General features: G+C 37.0%; 1 protein-coding gene across 1 annotated transcript in view; it reads right to left on the reverse strand.

The window, feature by feature from the left end:
- Window positions 1-3,941: 3,941 nt before the first annotated feature.
- Window positions 3,942-19,289, reverse strand: part of CNTN3 (contactin 3) — a 244,471-nt gene continuing 229,123 nt past the window's right edge. Inside the window, exons 20-22 of the mRNA XM_060109564.1 lie at window positions 6,581-6,693; window positions 5,787-5,955; window positions 3,942-4,042 (exon numbers count right to left, since the gene is read on the reverse strand). Of these exons, the coding sequence (XP_059965547.1) occupies window positions 3,942-4,042; window positions 5,787-5,955; window positions 6,581-6,693 (383 nt within the window). The remainder of the gene's footprint in view (window positions 4,043-5,786; window positions 5,956-6,580; window positions 6,694-19,289) is intronic.

Below are 19,289 nucleotides of genomic sequence, written 5' to 3' on the forward strand. Positions count from 1 at the left end.
TTGTAACATTCTAATCATTTTTCTTTATTTAATTGAATTATACTGTTAGGTTTTCATTGAAAATGGTAATATTAATGAAAATAAAAACAAAACAAAACAAAAAAGAAAATCAACAAACCATCTTCAATTTTTAAAAAAATGGGTGGAGAAAATTAAACATAAAACCTAAAAAATATTTTTAAAAAACAGACAAATATTTTTATAATTTTTAAAGAATACTTACGCTTGGCCAATTTTAGCTTGGATAGCCTTCCATGTAAGAATTAGAGAGTATCGAAATTTATGCTAGCCAAAAGAAGTCTTCCCAGGTGTTCAGTTCTCCAATTTGAATTATGATCAATAATAGAGGGCAGAACAAATTATACTACAAATTGACATTAGAGATGCTTATTCAGAAACTCTAAATCTAATGGATCTGATTTTGAAAGGGATTAAAAACCTCTTCATGCCTCAGTCTCAGGGGTTACAGCCAGATTACCTGGGTTAGACTCCCATTTTACTATGCCCTTGCTAGAATGACCTAGTACAATGTCCTTAATCTTCCTGACCCTTAGTTTCCTCATCTGTAGAATGGGCTTGATAATAGTACCTAACTAAGAAGACTGTTGTAAAGATGAATTTAGCAAAGGTACAGTGCTTAACTCAGAGCCTGGCACATGGAGAGTGAAGATATGTTGTTTAATAGGATCAGTATTACATTACTATGAAAAATTAATCTGATACTAGCATCACTTTACCCTCTCTTCTAGGAACTCCTGGAATCATATACCTTTCTTCTCAGTAGAATGAGATCAAAGGAGAGCTCTAAACGTATACAACAAAGCCACCTTCGAACGATGTCTTCTGTCTTCCAGTGTCATATAGTTACCTACTGATGGGAAGAAGAATGCTAAGAGCATGGTTTTAAGCACTCACACATCATCTTGCTTCCTAACTCCCAGCCCTCTAAGTGGGTAGCACCAATAACCTCCATTTTCATAAAAAAAGAAACTTAAGTGCAGAGGATTTTAGTAGTCACTGAAGATCTGACAACTCTATGAGGATAATACCACCATAGTCCCATTCTGCAGACAGGGAAATGGAGGCTTAGAGAAGTTATAGAACTAGTACAAGATCACAGGGCCACTAACTGCTGGGGATGCAATTCAGATCAAGGCAGTATGACTCACTGCTGACTTGATTGTGCCGTGTCAAACAGCCCTGGCTTCGGGGGAGAGGACATCAGGGCTGGTTCTGGTGGTATAATCTGTTTCTCCATATTCCCCAGCTCTTTGCCCTTTATTAGGGTACACTAATGCACCTAGAACAACTAGACTTCAATTTACAGCCACCCACACACACATACCCCTGCATACACATGAACATACACACACATGCACACACACACACACGAACACACACACACACGCACACACCTTCATACCGTGGTACAACCCCTACACATACTTTTCTCACTTAATTCTCCTACTTCTAAATATATCTTTGAATTTTCATGTAAGAAAATGATTATTATTTTAGCTCTAATTTTCCTTACATCAACAATAACTTTTAACACTCTTTACTAATTGAAAACTAATCTTTTTCTAGTATGCATTTTCAAACATTTAGAATATATTATACCACAAGGATTGTTTAGAAGCAAGTCTCTAACACTAATACCAAGGAGAAAGTCAATGAAACAGTTGATAAGTTGATATTAATCTTAAGAAGATATTTGTCAGAAAAGTGGGAGTAGCCACATTAACTTAAGAAGAAGTCAGAAGAAACGAGATACCGTAATTCTATAAAGTGAATTTTCTGCTTCTCTTTCCTCTCGTCTCCCCAGAGCTGAAATCCCTTTAATAGAGAGGGCATTGTCTCAAACTGCTGATTTTACTCAGTCATTAGCGTATAAAAAAAAAAATGATTAAAAGATGGAAAGACTAAAAGTAGGCTGAAGAATATAAGAAATGATAGCATCAGCATAACTATTATGGTGCCCACTTATTTCCCCCTTAAAATGTTCTTTTTGACCATACCACAATTAATCATGCATGGGCATTTGATTTTTATAAATTTTATTAGAATAATAAAAAATAATACATACAGATAACCATAGGATACACACACAGGAATTTAAAGGTAAATTTTATACTTTTCAATATGAAACAAAGTACATATCTCATGGAGATATATTTCTAGAAACACCATGAAACAATAGAGTAATTGCCTTGAAAATGAAAAGTATAGGAACATATTATAGGAATTACCAAATAATAAAAAGGTACAACTCCATTACATGTAGCATAAAATACAGGTATTGGAGAAAGTGTTTCTCCACTTTTTGACCTGAAATAACAATGGTCATATGAAATCTACTCATCATTCAGAATTTTTCTAGATATATACAGTATATACAGACCTTAAAGAGAAAAGTTATAAATATTGTTCTTCTTTGTGTATAATGACTTTATCTTAAATGTGATCTCTAAATGTAAAGTAACACTCTGTGGTAATATCAGAATTTTGCTAATATGTATTCTCTTTTGATACCTGTTGGTTTCAAATTCAGATATCTTTGCAAAGAACAAGTTCCTACAAAATGTGAAATGGACAGGAAAGAGGTAAAAAATTGATTTTGCAATGTGTAACACTCAATCTGCTGATTTTCATATATTTTTTACATACTACTATGAAGTCATGTCTTCAACAATCCTTTGAACACCATGTATTGAGAGACTGAGTCATACATATCAAAGTCAGCAGCATGGCCATGGTTCTATTACAAATTTAGCTCAGGAACTAAAAAGCCTGCCAGACTCACTCTCATAAACGGTGGGATTTCATTAACAACCATCTCCACCATCCAAAAAAGAGAGGGTCCCTTGATGGAATCAGAGATTGGAAATGAAGGATCACGTAAATTTTGTTTAATATCTGGATTAAGATTCAGGTTGTTCCTTATTTTCTCCACCATGTTTTAATAAAACCTGAAAGCTTGTTCTTAGGTGTGAAGGAAACAATCCCTTTTTACTTTATTTCACTTTTTAAACCTTTTGAGAGAGGATAAAATGTGATCATTTCAGTTTTATAATATCATGGAATGAAAAAGAAAGCATTACCTAGAATGGAGTGCAAACTTTAAAAATGTGGCTGGTCCTCAGGACTTCAATATGATTAAATAAATTCATACTAATATTTTGCACAGGCCTAGTGCATTAGGGCTAACAAAGCACTTTCACATTTCCTTCTTTATCTTTTAGCAAGTAATTCATGGGGGAGAGGCAGATAAGATGGGTATTATTATCTCCACATTTTAAGGGTGAGTGCTTGAGAAGTAGAGAGAACAGTGATTTGTAAAGAATCTCACAACCACGCAGCAGTATACTGCTGTATACGAAACAGCACTCTTACAAAGTCTACTGTAGCATCTCCAACAACATTCTTTTGAATTACATGCACCCTCTGCCCAACAGGGTAATTTTTAAAATGTATCTTTCACCCTTGAGTATTTCAAATGAGCATTTCTAACTAACACTAATTATGTCTTTCAAACAGTGCTGTTACAATGGGAGCAAAGCATTTGGAGTAAATGAGTTTTTCTACATTAAAAAAAAACAAGACCAAACCCACAGAAGTATGTGTCTGCATGTGGGTGTGTATACATGGAAGCATGGGAGTCTTTATCCACAGTCAGTGCTTAAAATCATAAGAATGTCTCTATCAAAAATCGGATGTATGTAATATGTATGTAATATATAAATTCCTTTGGTGTATCAAGTAAATATTAAGGCATTTCAGATTCCCCTAAAAGGATTTACTGGGTTTTTTTATTATTATATTCATATTTTACCTATGTAGAAAGTTAAAAATACAGAGTTGGAAAAAAACATGCATAATCACTGCATTTCATGAAAGCACTTTTTTTGTAACCAATGAAGTTTCCAAAAAAAAAGTGACTATCACCACAGGGTGTTTACAATAAAGAACAGTACTGTAGAGATATAACTTGACACAGGGTGGGCATTGGAGATAGCTGATGTACAACCTCTTGCATCCATATCTGTCAAAGATGATAAACAGCTCATTAATAAGTACTGTATCCATTTAAGTAACTAACTTACTACAACAAGTTAACATTAGCCTTCATGTTATTTAACAACGTAGCATATATTATTTGCCAAGAGTATCTATAAACACTCTCATATACTTAAGTTTTCTTAAACGATTCTGGGCTTTGTTCATCTAGTATTATTTAACTTTAATTGAAAGTGGAAAAACAACTTAATCATTTTGAAAACAATTATACTCCATTACAGACAATTTTGAGATAATTCAATGGTTTAATTAAAGAAAGCTTCATTGGAGAAGGGTTAGGAAATATGTTTGTTTCTCTTCTGTACATTTTTAGATAAGTTATTATGTATAATATAAAATATCATCTTAAAAAAGCAATCAATTTTCCTGTAAAAGCTCCATTTTCCTATAGTTGGACTTTGTCTGCACCAATCTATGCAAACTCAACAAGAAGGCAGATGTCAGAGGGAAAGGCTACTCTTGACTCAGCAACCCTCAAATGCTAAAATCTGTCTGTTCCTGCAAAAGCACAGAACCTATTCCTTTTAACAGTTCCACTTTGGCCATATTGTAATTTTACCTCTGAACCTTGAGTTATCTTAGGAACAAGATAGCGGGTCTTAATTAAAAACCTAAATAATAATAATAATACGCTTAAATTAATTCCTGGTTTTGCTCTATTGAAGCACATACAGTTTTTAAAATGTCTGTAGTCCTAAATGGTTTTTACATATTTTTATGTTGCAGAACTCAGTTCTGAGATAAATATTTCCCATTTTCTTCATTTAGTTACTTGTTTGTTTTGGTCTAAGTATTGCAGTCTTTATGATTTCATGAAGAGATAAAATTCCTCCAAGTTTCCACATTTCCCTTTCTCTTTACTTGCTAATGATGTCTCTCATTTTGTTTTCCAAGATTACAAATAAGGGTTTTAATCTTGAATGCCCAATATTATAGATTAGGCCAACCTCAATGAAAAGAAACAGGGAGCAAAGTAATTTAGGTTACTAAGAACCACAGAATAGCACGGCTTCTGCAGTACTTAAATTGAGGCCACAAAACTCCACCTTTGAGATTTACAAGATAAAAATTCTTCTAACACTGTCACTGGTAAAATACGTATGAAAAGTCTGTTTCCCTGAACTCTAAAAGTACAATTTCGATAATACAATAGGCTTCATTTGGATTTTGAAAAGAAAAGCAAGTATGAAACTCCATTGAAATCAGAAACTAAGAATTTTTTTTAAAAAGTGTCTTTTGGTTTGGCCAAGTGGGCTCTGACCTTAATTTAACAATGCTAAATTTTCTACTTGGTAAAGACCTGATAAGATTCATCTATAATTTCTCAGAGGCAAACAACTGGAATATTAAAGATCTTAAAAACACTTTGTGGGTTCAACATTGCCCTTGAGAAATGCTTAAGGAATTCTGTTTTATGACAATCCAAAGGCAAAGTTATGCATAGCTCAGAATGAGAAAAAAAATTAAATTAATAAAATTTGCTAAATATTTCTCAATGTTTTTTGTTATTCTGTTCTTATCATTCTTATTTTGCACCACTCTTGAGGAATTTCTCCTGCCCTCATCTCTCATATTCCAAGATCTTCTCAGCATTCAGATGAAAGAAATGGTAGGAGAAAAAAGAGTGGAGAGGGAGGCACTGATTGACTCTCTTGGGGGCTCATAACTGATGCCAGGAATTAAGGAGATGTTGACTTCGACCAACTTACTGGTTATTCTTGGAATCCTGATCTGTTCGCTACTGGTCCCATCCCCGCCATCCGTTGCGGCCTTAACTTGAATAATGTAGTCCTCTTTAATGGGCAGCAAAAGTTCAGCTGAAGTTCTGTTTGTGTTTAGCACTTGCACATTATTTTGACTGCTAGTCCTATAGAAAACCTAAAATGCATGAACAAACACATTGATTTTTTTATAGTGCCCTCTTTTATTTTTTTCATAAACTTATTACTCTTATGTTACTTCATTTATATTGTTTGTTTTCCATACCCACTAAAATATAGGCTGCATTCATAGCTCTGTCACCTTAGACTAGGGATCAGCACATGGTAGAATCATCAGGTGCTCAAAATGAAAGAAGTGGGGAAGAAAAAACTTCTTCTATGAAAAGTTCAGCTGCTTGGGTATTTGTGAGGATGGAGAGATGGGGGCAAGGTCCTACTGTATAGATCTTGAACAGGAGACCAAAGAATCAGAGCCAATGCTATTAGTTGTTTTTTAAGTAGTATATGGGTGAGCATCAGAAATAGGAAACTAACATAATGAACAACTTACCAACATTTGGTCTAAAATTCCCACGTGAGCAGATTATGTCACTTAAATTTATATTTAAGAAATCAGATGTTTTGGAAAAATACCCTTTTCATAAACAGCTTGACATCTGTATGTCAAAAGTAGTTTATAAAGATCACACCATCAACATTTAGAAAAACTGTTCAAATCTAGCTTCCTTTGAAAAGTACTGCCAGAAGTAGGAAAAGAAAGCATTGCAAATGATACAACTTACTTTATATCCTGTTACTTCTGATTCATTCTCCATGGCTTTCACTTGCTCCCAATTAAGTAACACTTTCGTGTCTGTAGCATTCCAAACAACATTTCCTGGTGGCTGACTGGGAGCTTGAAATGCAAAATGAGAAATTAAAATAGATTTGAGCATGGAGTGGTATTTTACATAGAACAGATAAATGACAGTCATAGGAGGCAGCCAAAGGAGAGCAGAATCTCTTTGGTAACACATAGTGTATAGGAAGAATCAGAGAAAATAACAGAGTAGCTAAATTTCCTTTTACAAAGGCATTTCCATAACATTGCGAGACAATGTGCTTTATCATATTCATCATATACTTTAGGGCATTTCTCACTTGTTGCCATGGTCTCCTGGAAAACTTGTTGATAGTGGAGATAAAGAAATTCTTTTATCCACCACTAGAGGGATGCTTGTGATGGGCTAGGAAAGGCAGGCAGTGTGTCCTGTTGGACACATCCAGAGGCTGAGAGAAATTGCCAACTGAGCAGATTAAAGTTGCAGGAAATGAAGCGTGGATGATTTTTAAGCCAGCCATGTATGATGAGATGAGCAAAATGGGAGGCAATCAAAAATAAGGATTACTTAGATTTATTCCCAAGAAGTAACAGCTATACACATGAAAAACTGCAGCACAGAGTCTCTATTTTACCTTCGTTTTCCAAGTTTAAATCAATTTTTGAGAAAAATAAGGCAAAACAATGAAAAACTAATGAGAGCTCCATTAGATAATTAATGAAACTCTCTGAGGTTTAAAAACTTGGATTCATAATTTAGCTCCCTCTCATGCACACTAGATGCCGGGGGAAGGCGGTTTGATATCATTTGTCAAGAGCAACATAGGACACTGAAAATTCAGTTTCTTGTCAATCACAAAACAGCAAACATAGTATTATCCATTTGGCAACAACATCACAACTGCCCAAAACAGTGTTGAAATATGTTGTACTTGTGCATTTAGCCACAGAATGTGATTTGGTTAACTGAATTTGTCACGGGAAAATGATATAAAAGATTGGCTATGCTGAGAAATTTCTCAACATCACTGGCTCATGCCATGAGGGAGAGACGGCTGGACTTACAGATGGGAAGAGGACTCAGATACATTCAGGTGACTAATGACGCCAAACAAGATTGTATTCCCTGCAGATTTTTTGGCTTATTGTCTGCTCTTTAACACAATTCTACATTGCCTTTAAAGTTTGTGATCTGGTATTAACAATGAGTTTAGGTCAGCTCAGAGCACTCGTAAGCTGCAATGCTTAGATAACAAAACATATATATGGCAGTTACTTAGGGCTGAAATACTAATGGCTGTGTTTTGCGGGGCTCCATCCAAATGCTATGAATGCACGATTGTTAGAACAGTTTCCCAAAGTCTGCGATTTCCTGTGGCCTGGCGGCAGCATAAAAGGACAGGTTCCATTTGAGGCAGCTCAGATAACATGCTTCAGCATGGTGTGTCCTGCCAAGAGATGTGTGCTTGTAGATTATAGAAAACTTGAGTGATTTTGGTTGAATCACTTATTCCAACACTAATGTTGCAAAAAAATTAACTGCAAGTTTAAAACTTGGGCTTATTTTGTATGAGTCCCAAGACAGATGAGAGTTCAGCATGAATTGAATATTTTTTGAATGGACAAAAAGAAAAAAAAAACAGGAAATGGGAAAGGGGAGAAAAATAAAAGCTTTGTTCTGGGTCTGATTACTCTTATTTTCCATATCGGTGTTTCCAAGCATCAGATAGTCACGTCCCGTTTTCATCATTTTTGCTGTTTTTTAAAAAATGAGCTTGACTTAAACATCAACTTTAGCCTTGTCCTAAACACTAATATTCACACAGTCATGAGCCTTGGTATGCTAGTTACATTCCTATGGTACTCTATATAATAAATGAAGCATTATTAAATTTTCAAAAATATTTGTGGACTATTCTAAAATTTTTTATCGCTACTGGTAAGAATAACATCTTCTGGAAAATCCTAGATCAGATAAACTTTCCTTCCAAATTTAAAATCCTATTATTGTTAGCAACTAATGTCTATTAAAACCTATAATATATTAGGCAAGGTAGAATGTGGTTTTTTATATAATATAATTTACTTAATCCTCACTACACTGCATCATAATAAAGCCCATTTTGCTACATGGGTAATCTGGACCCAGAAGGTTTAAAAAGAAGATTGTACATTCATGTTCATAGCAGCATCATTCACAGCAGACAAAAGGTTGAATCAACCCAAGTGTCCATCAACAGGTGAATAATCAAAATGTGGTATATCCATAGTAAGGAATACTATTCAGCCTTAAATAGGAAGGAAATTCTGACATATGCAACAACCTGGATGAACCTTGGGGAAATTATGCAAAGTGAAATAAGCTAGTCACAAAAAAGACAAATTCTGTAGGATTCCACATATACAAGGTACCTAGAGTAGTCAATCCATAGAGACAGAACGTAGAATGGTGGTTGCCAGGGGTGGGGGAGGGGACAATGGGAGATGCTGTTTCATGGGTACAGAGTTTCAGTTTTGTAAGGTGAAAAGAGTTCTGGAGATGGGCTGCACAATAACCAAGCCCAACACTAAGGAACTGTACATTTAAAAATAGGTAAGATGGAAATTTTATGTCATGTGTATTTTTATCACAATTAAAAATTAAAAGCAAAGAACTTGCTAAGATGCACAGCTGCTAAGAGGTATCATGTGGATTCAAACCAGTTCTGGTTAATTCCAAAGTCTACGCTTCCCCTATTACTTTGTGGTAACTATCTGTGACTTTATTTAACTCTTGAACCATTGACAAATGATTTGTCAATGACGTAAAAATGAATATTAAACATGTTCATCTCAAAATACACTCAATTTTCACTTTCACTAAAAGTACAATGAGGCCTCTTTTCATATACTAGGTTCCCTTTCTTCATCATCTTCAGCAAAGGTACATTTTACATTTAATTGTGGTTTTATGTTTATTATACAATTTTCCTACTAACTCATAAGTTCCTTGCAGAGAAAATGTCCTATATGGTCTCTGACATCGATAGGCCCATATGCTAGTTCTTATTCACTAGCCTAATGTCTTGTTAAAGGTAGATATCAAATTAGATTTTGTATGTAACTGACTGCTATTTTAATGCAAGAAACACAACCCAAGGATTAAGAAAACACTTCTCTAGTGTTATCAAAAAATAAGTTTGATCTACTCCCTATGTGTCCCTAAGGAATGATTCATGCAATGACAAAGTAATGCTGAATGGGGAAAGATTCAGAACAAGTATCAGTAGCAATTCACCATGGTGTCAGCGGGGTAACATTTGGCTGGTCACAGTTCTCAAATGTGGCACATCAGAATTTAGAATGAATTTTCTAGCTCCATGGTTTTGAAAGTCCTCCAAGACACATCCCAATAAATGCATAAATTTCACAAAGACAAAACTGGGACATTAACACTGACCATCAGCTTGAGAGCTTGAATATGGCTGATTATATTGAGGCTAAGACAATAAGGAACAAAACACAAAGAAAGAACAGAATAAGAAAGACAGCAAAACAACTAGTGTATTCATTCAATACTTAAATGATTTATTTATTAAATATTTATGTTTTGGGCTTCCCTGGTGGCGCAGTGGTTGGGAGTCCACCTGCTGATGCAGGGGGCACGGGTTCGTGCCCTGGTCGGGGAAGATCCCACATGCCGCCGAGCGGCTGGGCCCATGAGCCATGGCCGCTAAGCCTGCGCGTCCAGAGCCTGTGCTCCGCAACGGGAGAGGCCACAGCAGTGAGAGGCCCTTGTACCGCAGGAAAAAAATAAAAATTAAAAAATAAATAAATATTTATGTTTTAAGTGTTAAGGGAAAAATGCATAAAGAGGTGACAACATCTCGAGTAGATTTTGAAAGATGAATGTGAGTATAGGTTGGGGGGTGGTATCCCAGGCAGAGGGATGACACACGCCAAGGCACAGAGGCAGGAACTAGCATAGTGCCGTAGGAAGCTCAGTTCTGATGGGTTACAGGTAGGGATGATGGGAAGGAACTGCAAAGGCAGCTGGAGAGACAGGTAGCAGCCATAAGCTAAAGAGTCTAGAAGGCCAAAGGAACTAGAAAAGGAATTTGGGGGGCCAGGCAGTTGGCAGGGCACTGAAGAAGGATCAGATCTGTGATGCCATCAGGTCTGTGTTTTCATAGATCTTGGTGGGGACAGAGGGAGAAGAAGGAGAATCTTGGTGGGAGCTCTGTAGGGAGTGCACTGCAGCACTTTGTATAAAAGATAATAAAGCTCCATATGCAAGTGATGGCAGTAGAGTTGGAGGGATGGCACAGACCTAGAATTTGTGAATAGGTCATGATGATGGAGGTCATATGGGTGGTGGTAATAAGAAGGCAGGCTAATTCTAGCTCGGCAGCCCAGGTGAATGACACACACCTTGGGGAACAATGTTTCTATCCAGAATTCCCTTTCAGTCACTACGTACTTAATAAGCATTTCACATGTGTCAGGGATTCTCCTGAGTACGGTGAGCACAGAGATAAAGATGTTCTCTGACTTCTAATCATGGACCACATTAGTGGTTCCCAGAGACCAGTACTTGTGCAAGTACGATGGTTTTAGGTGGATAACTTTTTAATTGTAAATATTTACATATTTTCATGTTAGAGGAAAAAACCTATCATACGCAAATCTTGATTCATAGATATAATTCTTTTGGATGAGGCAAATATTGGTACATCAGTGGTAATTTACCTTATACACAATACATAGATTAAAATTAGGTTCTAAATAATGACACAGAAAATAGGGCATTACACAAACATAAATAACTCAGATGCTTTCAGTAGCACACAGATGTCTGGTAAACACCCCAAAAAACACAGTCATAATTCAAACTGACTCTGACCTAAGGATATATTTACAGTAAATAACTCATCTTAAACTAAGTGATCAAGAACAGAATATCACTCTATTAATAACAGTCATCAACACTCTGGTTAGCTCATTGCAAAACTTATTTCTAGGTACACATTTTTGGCAAATCAATTATGTTCATTTATTTATTTATTTATTTATTTATTTTATTTTGCGATACCCGGGCCTCTCACTGTTGTGGCCTCTCCCGTTGCAGAGCACAAGCTCCGGATGCGCAAGCTCAGCAGCCATGGCTCACGGGCCCAGCCGCTCCACGGCATGTGGGTTCCTCCCGGACCGGGGCACGAACCCGTGTCCCCTGCATCGGCAGGCGGACTATCAACCACTGCGCCACCAGGGAAGCCCAATTATGTTTATTTTTGCTATTCATTGTACTTTTAAGGTGTAAACTTTTCTCTAAGTAACTGCTTTGCTTTCATTTTTATAGGAAGAAAATTAAAACTACTATCTTGTAAGGAGAGAGTGTTAGTCGTGTTCTGTTTATAGCAATGATACAAAGCCTTTTAAAATAAATATATTTAAGTATTAAAGTAAATACATTAGGGAAATAATAATCCAGGTTGTTGAGTATGTGGCTAAAATCTTGCAAGGATCATTCAGTGACTGGAGATTGCAAAACACTGGGCAAATTATGAATAAAGTAAAGTTTGATTATTGTATGATCCAAACTTCCCTTTAGTATCTTCATCCCTACTTTTGGTTTCCATCCTTACCAACCTTTAGTTACCTCATATTAAGCCTTAAATGCCCTTCTTTTCTATCTTACTAATGTCAAACTTCAAATATTAATTCTTTCCTTCCACAAACTCTCTATAAAAACGATTCCTTGTGCACCAACAAACAGCAAGCTTGTACCACCACAGACAAGGTCTACCTAATATACTTAAGGCTTAATATACTAGAAGCAATGTGGCCACTTACAACTCACCTGTATTGATTTTAGTCCCTTAACCTAGCAAAAGCCACAGAGTCTCAACTGCAAAAGAAGGAAAACAGCTGGTAGAGCTGTTGCTGGATTAAAAAACACAAGATAGTGAAATGTTTATAACCGTAAAGCTTCACATCATAGGTTGCAACCTGAAACTTCAGCTAGATCCAGCTTGCACATATTTTTTGTCTAACCCAAATACTGTATTTTAATTTTGTTTAGTTACCAACATTTAAAACTTGGGAGCTTTCATTTAAGTTCCAGATTTCTGGTTTCTTGTGCAAAACTAGATGATCAGGAACACTGGTCCTACACTAATGGACAGAAAGCATGGGATGGAGCAACAAGAGACTGCCCCACATACCCACCGCTGCTCATTTAAACCTGCCTGGCCATTGAAGGCACTTGACTTTATTACTCCCCTTTTTAAATAAAGAGTCATTTGGGGTAGTTTTTACATATTTTGAGGATATTTTATTGACATATTTATATAAGTAATCTATCTGGATGGAATAAATTACCTTGTTATTTCTGTAAAGGCTTAAGGTTGTAGATGCTGAAGGAAGGGATATGAAGGAGGAAGGTGCAGACAGTAAAGGCAGATGAAAAGAGCAACTCGGGGACCCCTAGGGATCTCTCAGGACCTGTGATTTATTCTTAAATCCTCTGGAAACATTTTTAAATGATCCTTATTATTGGCTGGTAGGATTGACTGTATTATTGTTTAAAAACACTCTGGGGTAGATTATTTGGGGTGTATTATTATTTAGCCTTTGCAAGTCTTCTGTCCTTCATCCTCCATGGAAAGATTATGCTTCCCTGCCTCACTCTCATTGACATTCAGCTTGGCCATGGACTTGTGGTCCCATGCCTTTAGGAAGACATACTTCCCCTTCTCACTGGCATCTCACAGACATCAGGTTTTGTTATATGGCTTGTTTCAGCCAGTGGAATGTAAGCAAAAGTGAAATGACAGCTTTAAAAGCAATTGAAGAGCATGGTTCACCATTTTCCCTTTGCCAAGAGATCAGCATGGCCCAGAGAGTGGCTGCTTCTTCAGTCAGGGTCCTGAAGTGAAGATGCAATTGATCAGATCTGAATCGCACCTGTGATGGACATGTAGTATGAATGAGAAAGAAACACTTGTAGTTTAAAGCCTCCAGGTTTGGGAGTTTTGGATACTCTACCCATACTAGCCCAATCTGACTAATACAGCTATTAAACAGTAGCCTAAGCTTCAATGTAACACAATGAATTTTTGTAAAGGCATTGAGTCACATACTGAAGTGGAAATGGGCAGGAGAGAGTTGACAGCATATCTTTTAGGACTTCCAGTTTCACTTTTCATGTTCTATGACGTTGGAAGCCCAACCCAGAAGGCTGGCTGAGTTCCACACCTTATGAGAATTAACTTGATGTATGGTCTACATTTTGAAATTTTTTGTAAATCATATCTCAACTTTCATATCCTGTAGATTTTTCCTCTGTCAACTCAACTTCTAGTGTGTTGACAGTACACTAAAATAGAAAAAAATGATAAAAACTAATTTAATTCTAGTAGAAAAGTGGCATATCACTATATTTATAGCACAACACTAAGTGACAGGCTGTAACATTATTTCAATAATTTCAAATGGTATGTGGCAAGAATAATAGTATGTCGAAGGTTTTTATTATTATCATTCTTTTAGCATCTATCCTGACATCCTCCGTGTATTTGATTATCAGCCTCCTCAACAACAGCACTATAGATTTTACTAAATCTACAGCCACTTGACTGCAAATAGGTGATTACTGCAAGGGTGTTGAATGGATGAAGCTGAGAATATAAGACATGTCTACCAACAGGAAAATGGCTAAATTGTGGTACATTATCACAATGGAATGTTATACATACACTAACATATTTATGAAAATTATTAATGACTTGGGGAAAATTCTGATACCAGGTAACTAAATATATGGCATAACCTCCACTGCCTAAGAGAAACATTTTATAGAACGTAAGTCTGGAAAGAAAGATCAACAATACTAACAATGGTCTTTCTGAGGGATAGGATTATGGGTGATTATTTTCTTCTATTTTCCCCTAATTTTCAGCAGTGAATACATGTTCCTTTACAAATAAAAAGTAGAGGTTGTTAAAATAAAGAATATTACTGTCCAGAATTTTCAGTAGTGATATCTTCACAGTGCTGATAGTGAAGTTGGCATTGACTTTCAAAATATGGAATTTTAAGAAAATATATTTGCTGTGACTTAATTATGTAAAACTCAACAGATTTCTTGACTACCTGATGGTAATGAGCTGACTTACATGATAAGTGGTAGCTTGAAGGTACACTTTCCACTTTGACTTCACTTGAGTTAAACATCAGCATTTGTCATGAAACGGCTTAAATATTTGACACTGTGCGGAAAACAAGTCACCAAAAGCCACTTTTTCCCAAATAATGAGATATATTTGTCTTGACATCATTGAAGTTATTATAAATTAATTTATCGTAAGATATTGACTCAATTTTAAAAAACAAGACAAAAACACGTGCTTCTTGGGGCTTCCCTGGTGGCGCAGTGGTTGGGAGTCCGCCTGCCGATGCAGGGGACACGGGTTCGTGCCCTGGTCTGGGAGGATCCCACATGCCGCGGAGCGGCTGGGCCCGTGAGCCATGGCTGCTGGGCCTGCATGTCCAGAGCCTGTGCTCCGCAACGGGAGAGGCCACAGCAGTAAGAAGCCCACGTAATGCAAAAAAAAAAAAAAAAAAAAACAAAAAAAAAACACGTGCTTCTTAACTCATCTAAAACTCAGAAAAGACCTTACTTGGGGTCTAATCTAGAATGTCAGGGAAGAAAGCCTTTCTTCATTTTAAATGAATGGGAATTCCCATGACCAAAATCTCTCCTTCTTCGGATAATAACAACATGAAAATTTGAAACCTATTATCAGAACATTTACAAGCTTCTAGAGAATTCATGGGCAAGGTGGACAGATTTTCAAAAAAGTACCAAAGCTCCTACAAACTAAAGTTCATAAGATTTATACATTTGGCCAAAGTAAGTATTTGTTTCTATACTAGCTGAAACTTCCTAATTGGATTCTGATTAAATTCAATATTATATTGCTATCTTGCTTCAGAGCTTACAAAATCAGAGATCACTTTCTTGAATTCCACAGACAGGAAAAGAAAACCCTTCTAAATCTAAAGAATGTGCATTATTAGTAAACAGTGTATTCTAATGTTGTATGTGTGATTTGTGGCATATCATACACAAACATGAGTGGGTGACATACATCTGTGGTATGTGACACACAGAAAAGCCAACAAATAGCATTTAGGCACCTAGGGAGGAATTAATTTCCTTTTAGTCTTCCCATTAGTTTCAAAAGAAAGCTGGGGGCTTCCCTGGTGGTGCAGTGGTTGGGAGTCCGTCTGCCAATGCAGGGTTCATGCCCCAGTCCGTGAAGATCCCACGTGCCGCGGAGCGTCTGGGCACCGTGAGCCACGGCCATTGAGCCTGCGCGTCTGGAGCCTGTGCTCCGCAACGGGAGAGGCCACAACAGTGACAGGCCCGCGTACCGCAAAAAAAAAAAAAAAAAAAAAAAAGAGAAAGCTGGATTTGGGGGCTACTAGCTCTTTCATATCCCTTCGGTGCTAACATCACAAACAAAGAGGAAGCAGGTTCAGTTGTCTGAAGAGGCAAGACCACGTTGCTAATATTTAAAATGCAGAACAGCTTATTTTTTCATTATATTTACTATTATTGGCATTATTAATTGCTTAGTTATTACTTTGTTAACATCTACTTATGGCAATGATACTGGTTTTTGTACTCAGGAAATTAGTTTCCATTTTCTTTAGGTTTATATAAGTAAAAATGGTAAGGTAGTTTTTAAGAAAAAATACTAGGTACACATTAGCAGAGAAGGCCCACAGAAATGGCAAAAATTGAGAAGGCAGATCACCATCTAAAATTTAGGAAACCTTGCACTGATATGTACCTGACTCTTAACTTAGGGTGGATGATGATATAATGAAATTGTACCTTTGAAAACCTGAAAACTTCTACATTTAGGTGTTTGAGGCAGGAATATTCATTTTATCAAAAACCTCTGAAATATTGACTCACATTCTTTCAGGGCTTGTTTTATTCACATTTCCTTTTCATTTCCTGAGAAAACACTTAATTGGTTTCCTTAAATTCAGACAATTAATTTTGGCTCAACCTACATGGATGAACATTCCATTTGGAAATGAAAACACTCAAGTGAAAAACTGATTTCACCATTTAATATCACTATTTTCTCAAGTAGATAAGATACTCATGTATAATCATTGGTGAAGGCATTAAAAAATAGGATTCTCTTGTTCTAGGGGAGAATCTGGGCATGTGATGCAGGCCAGGCCAATCAAGGGTTTCCACCTACTTGCCACAAAAACTGGTCTAGAAGAGCCAAGACCCCTCTTTGGCTCTGAGTGGAGGGATGAGGAAGGAGCTGGCCCTTTTCCCAGCGTGTTTAGTTGACAGGAATAGGCTTTGAGGTGCTTAATGGCAAGACTGTTAATCAGAAGAAGGGACCTGGGGAGAATGACGCCACCATGGAACAGAGCCAAGAGATGAAGAGAGTCTCGATTGTTTAATAAATACTTACAGGGCACCAACTGTGAGTACTGAGACACTGAAGATAGAGCTCTGGGGATAGAGTAATGAGGAAAACAGGCAAAATCTCTGTCCTGAAGGAGTTTGGCCTTCAGTCAAAGCAGGCTGGTGAGACAACAATAAAATAATTACGAACATGCTATAGCATGGGTGGTGGCTCTAAGTGTGATGCCCAAGAATAAAGCAGCAAGGAGACAGGGAGTGTCGGGAAATGAGGGGCTGTACTTTTACATATGGCGCTCAGGTGGCACTGAGTTACATGTGAGCATGGGGGAGAGTCCCACTTGGGCATCTGGAGGAACAGCCTTCGGGGGAGTGGGAGCAGCAAATGCAGAGCCCCTGAAAGGAAGGTGGAAGGAGCGGGTAGAAAATAGTAGGAAATGAGTCTAAGTAGGATTTCAGGATGGATTGTAAAGGTCTTGTTGGGCATTTTAAGGATTTAGCATTTATCTGGGGTGGGATGGAAAGTGATTGGAAGGTTCTGAGCAGAGAAGCGACATCATCACTACCACTCTGGCCTAAGGGAGACAAAGGCAGATGGGCTGAATGATAAAGGGCCACTGCCCTGATCCATGTGAGGGTTGTACCAACTTGTACCAGGGCGACTGCCGTGAATGCCTTAATAAGTGGCAGATTCTTGTAGAAGGCAGATTCTGGACCAGATGCAGGGTATAAGAGAAACAGAAGAGTTGAGGATGACCCCAAAATTTTTGTGGCTGAGCAACTGCAATAACAGGATTGAATTTACCAAGATGGGGAATATTGATATTGTAGAAGGGCCAGGTTTTAAATGGGGTGGATGATTTAAAGAACTTAGTTTTAGAAATAATCAATTTGAGATGCTAGGTGATTGTTGAGGATGTTGAGTGCTAAATTCATCCATACTGAAAGCCACAATTACCACTTGACTTTTCAGTCATACAAAGCAGAATATTTGCCCTCCACATTCTTTCTTGCAATCTCCGAACATAAACTTCTCAGTATGTTTCCTTTTAGAAGCCGTTCCATTTAGTCATTTATATGCTATCTGCAATTTTTCCTCATCAGTGCCTTTAGATAAAAGATGTTCTTAAGAGTTAGCTCTCTTTGGGTTGCAAGTAACAAAAATCCATCTTTGATTACTTAAAGAGGTTAATTAGTGTTTAACTTAGAAATGCTTCAAAAAAACACAAGTATTTGGATATCAAAAATTAAGTGTTTAATGGAAGCTACAGTACTTAACCTGAGAATCCTTGTATTATTTACATTAATCAAAAATGTCACCCAAGATCTGTATGGATGTAAAGCCTCGCATACAGAATTCCATGATTACAAGTACATGAAACTTGCACATTTTAAGTTAAGATGGTGAAGGACTCCAGTAAGTGTTCTGAATTCACCATGTTCAGTCAAGAGGAAGTACATGGGATTAGTAATAGTACTTCAGGCTGGCCTGCTTCTTTAGATTTCATTCATCCATCTGGCTACCCAGTAAACATTTAATGAGTGGCTCCCAGTGCCAGGCTGGGCACTGGGGCTGGGTGAACAGACACAGAGGGACTCTTTCCCCATAAAGTTTACAATCCAGAGGGGAAGACAGATAGCAAGCAAAGACTCAAAGATGTTATCTTTGATCTTTATGCCTGAAGCATGACAATAATTCTCTTCATAGTGATAATCACAAAGGCCTTATTAAAATTCATAACTAGGATTTGAAGCTAACACCATGTCAAACGTTAGTATGATTATTAAGAGCTGCCAATAAAACAAGATTAGAAGCAGTTTTCAAAGACTGTCTTACTTGTATTTTGGTACATTAGAAAAATTATGAATGTAAAATTTAAAACTTAACAATGGTCTTTATATACAATCTTAGAATAATTAGGGATTTTAATTATCTCTATGAATTTCCCACTCAAAGTAGGAAACCTTTCTTTAATAACACCTACAGCCCCACACGCAGACTCCAGTGAAATGGGGGTAATAGGAATGTATCATTTGCAGGGGGGATTTTGTTCAATTACTGGAATTCCCATGAGACTCCAGGTCCATGAGCACAGAAGTCCTGTCTATCTTTGATCACCTTACCTGCTTCCTAAACACAGAGTAAAATCCCAATAAATACTGGTGCTATATATGACATGAAAATTCTAATTATATGGTTGAAAGAGAGGCTAGCACAGTGGTTAAGACT

This window comes from Mesoplodon densirostris, chromosome 10 (genome assembly GCF_025265405.1).
Source record: "Mesoplodon densirostris isolate mMesDen1 chromosome 10, mMesDen1 primary haplotype, whole genome shotgun sequence".
NCBI lineage: Eukaryota > Metazoa > Chordata > Mammalia > Artiodactyla > Ziphiidae > Mesoplodon > Mesoplodon densirostris.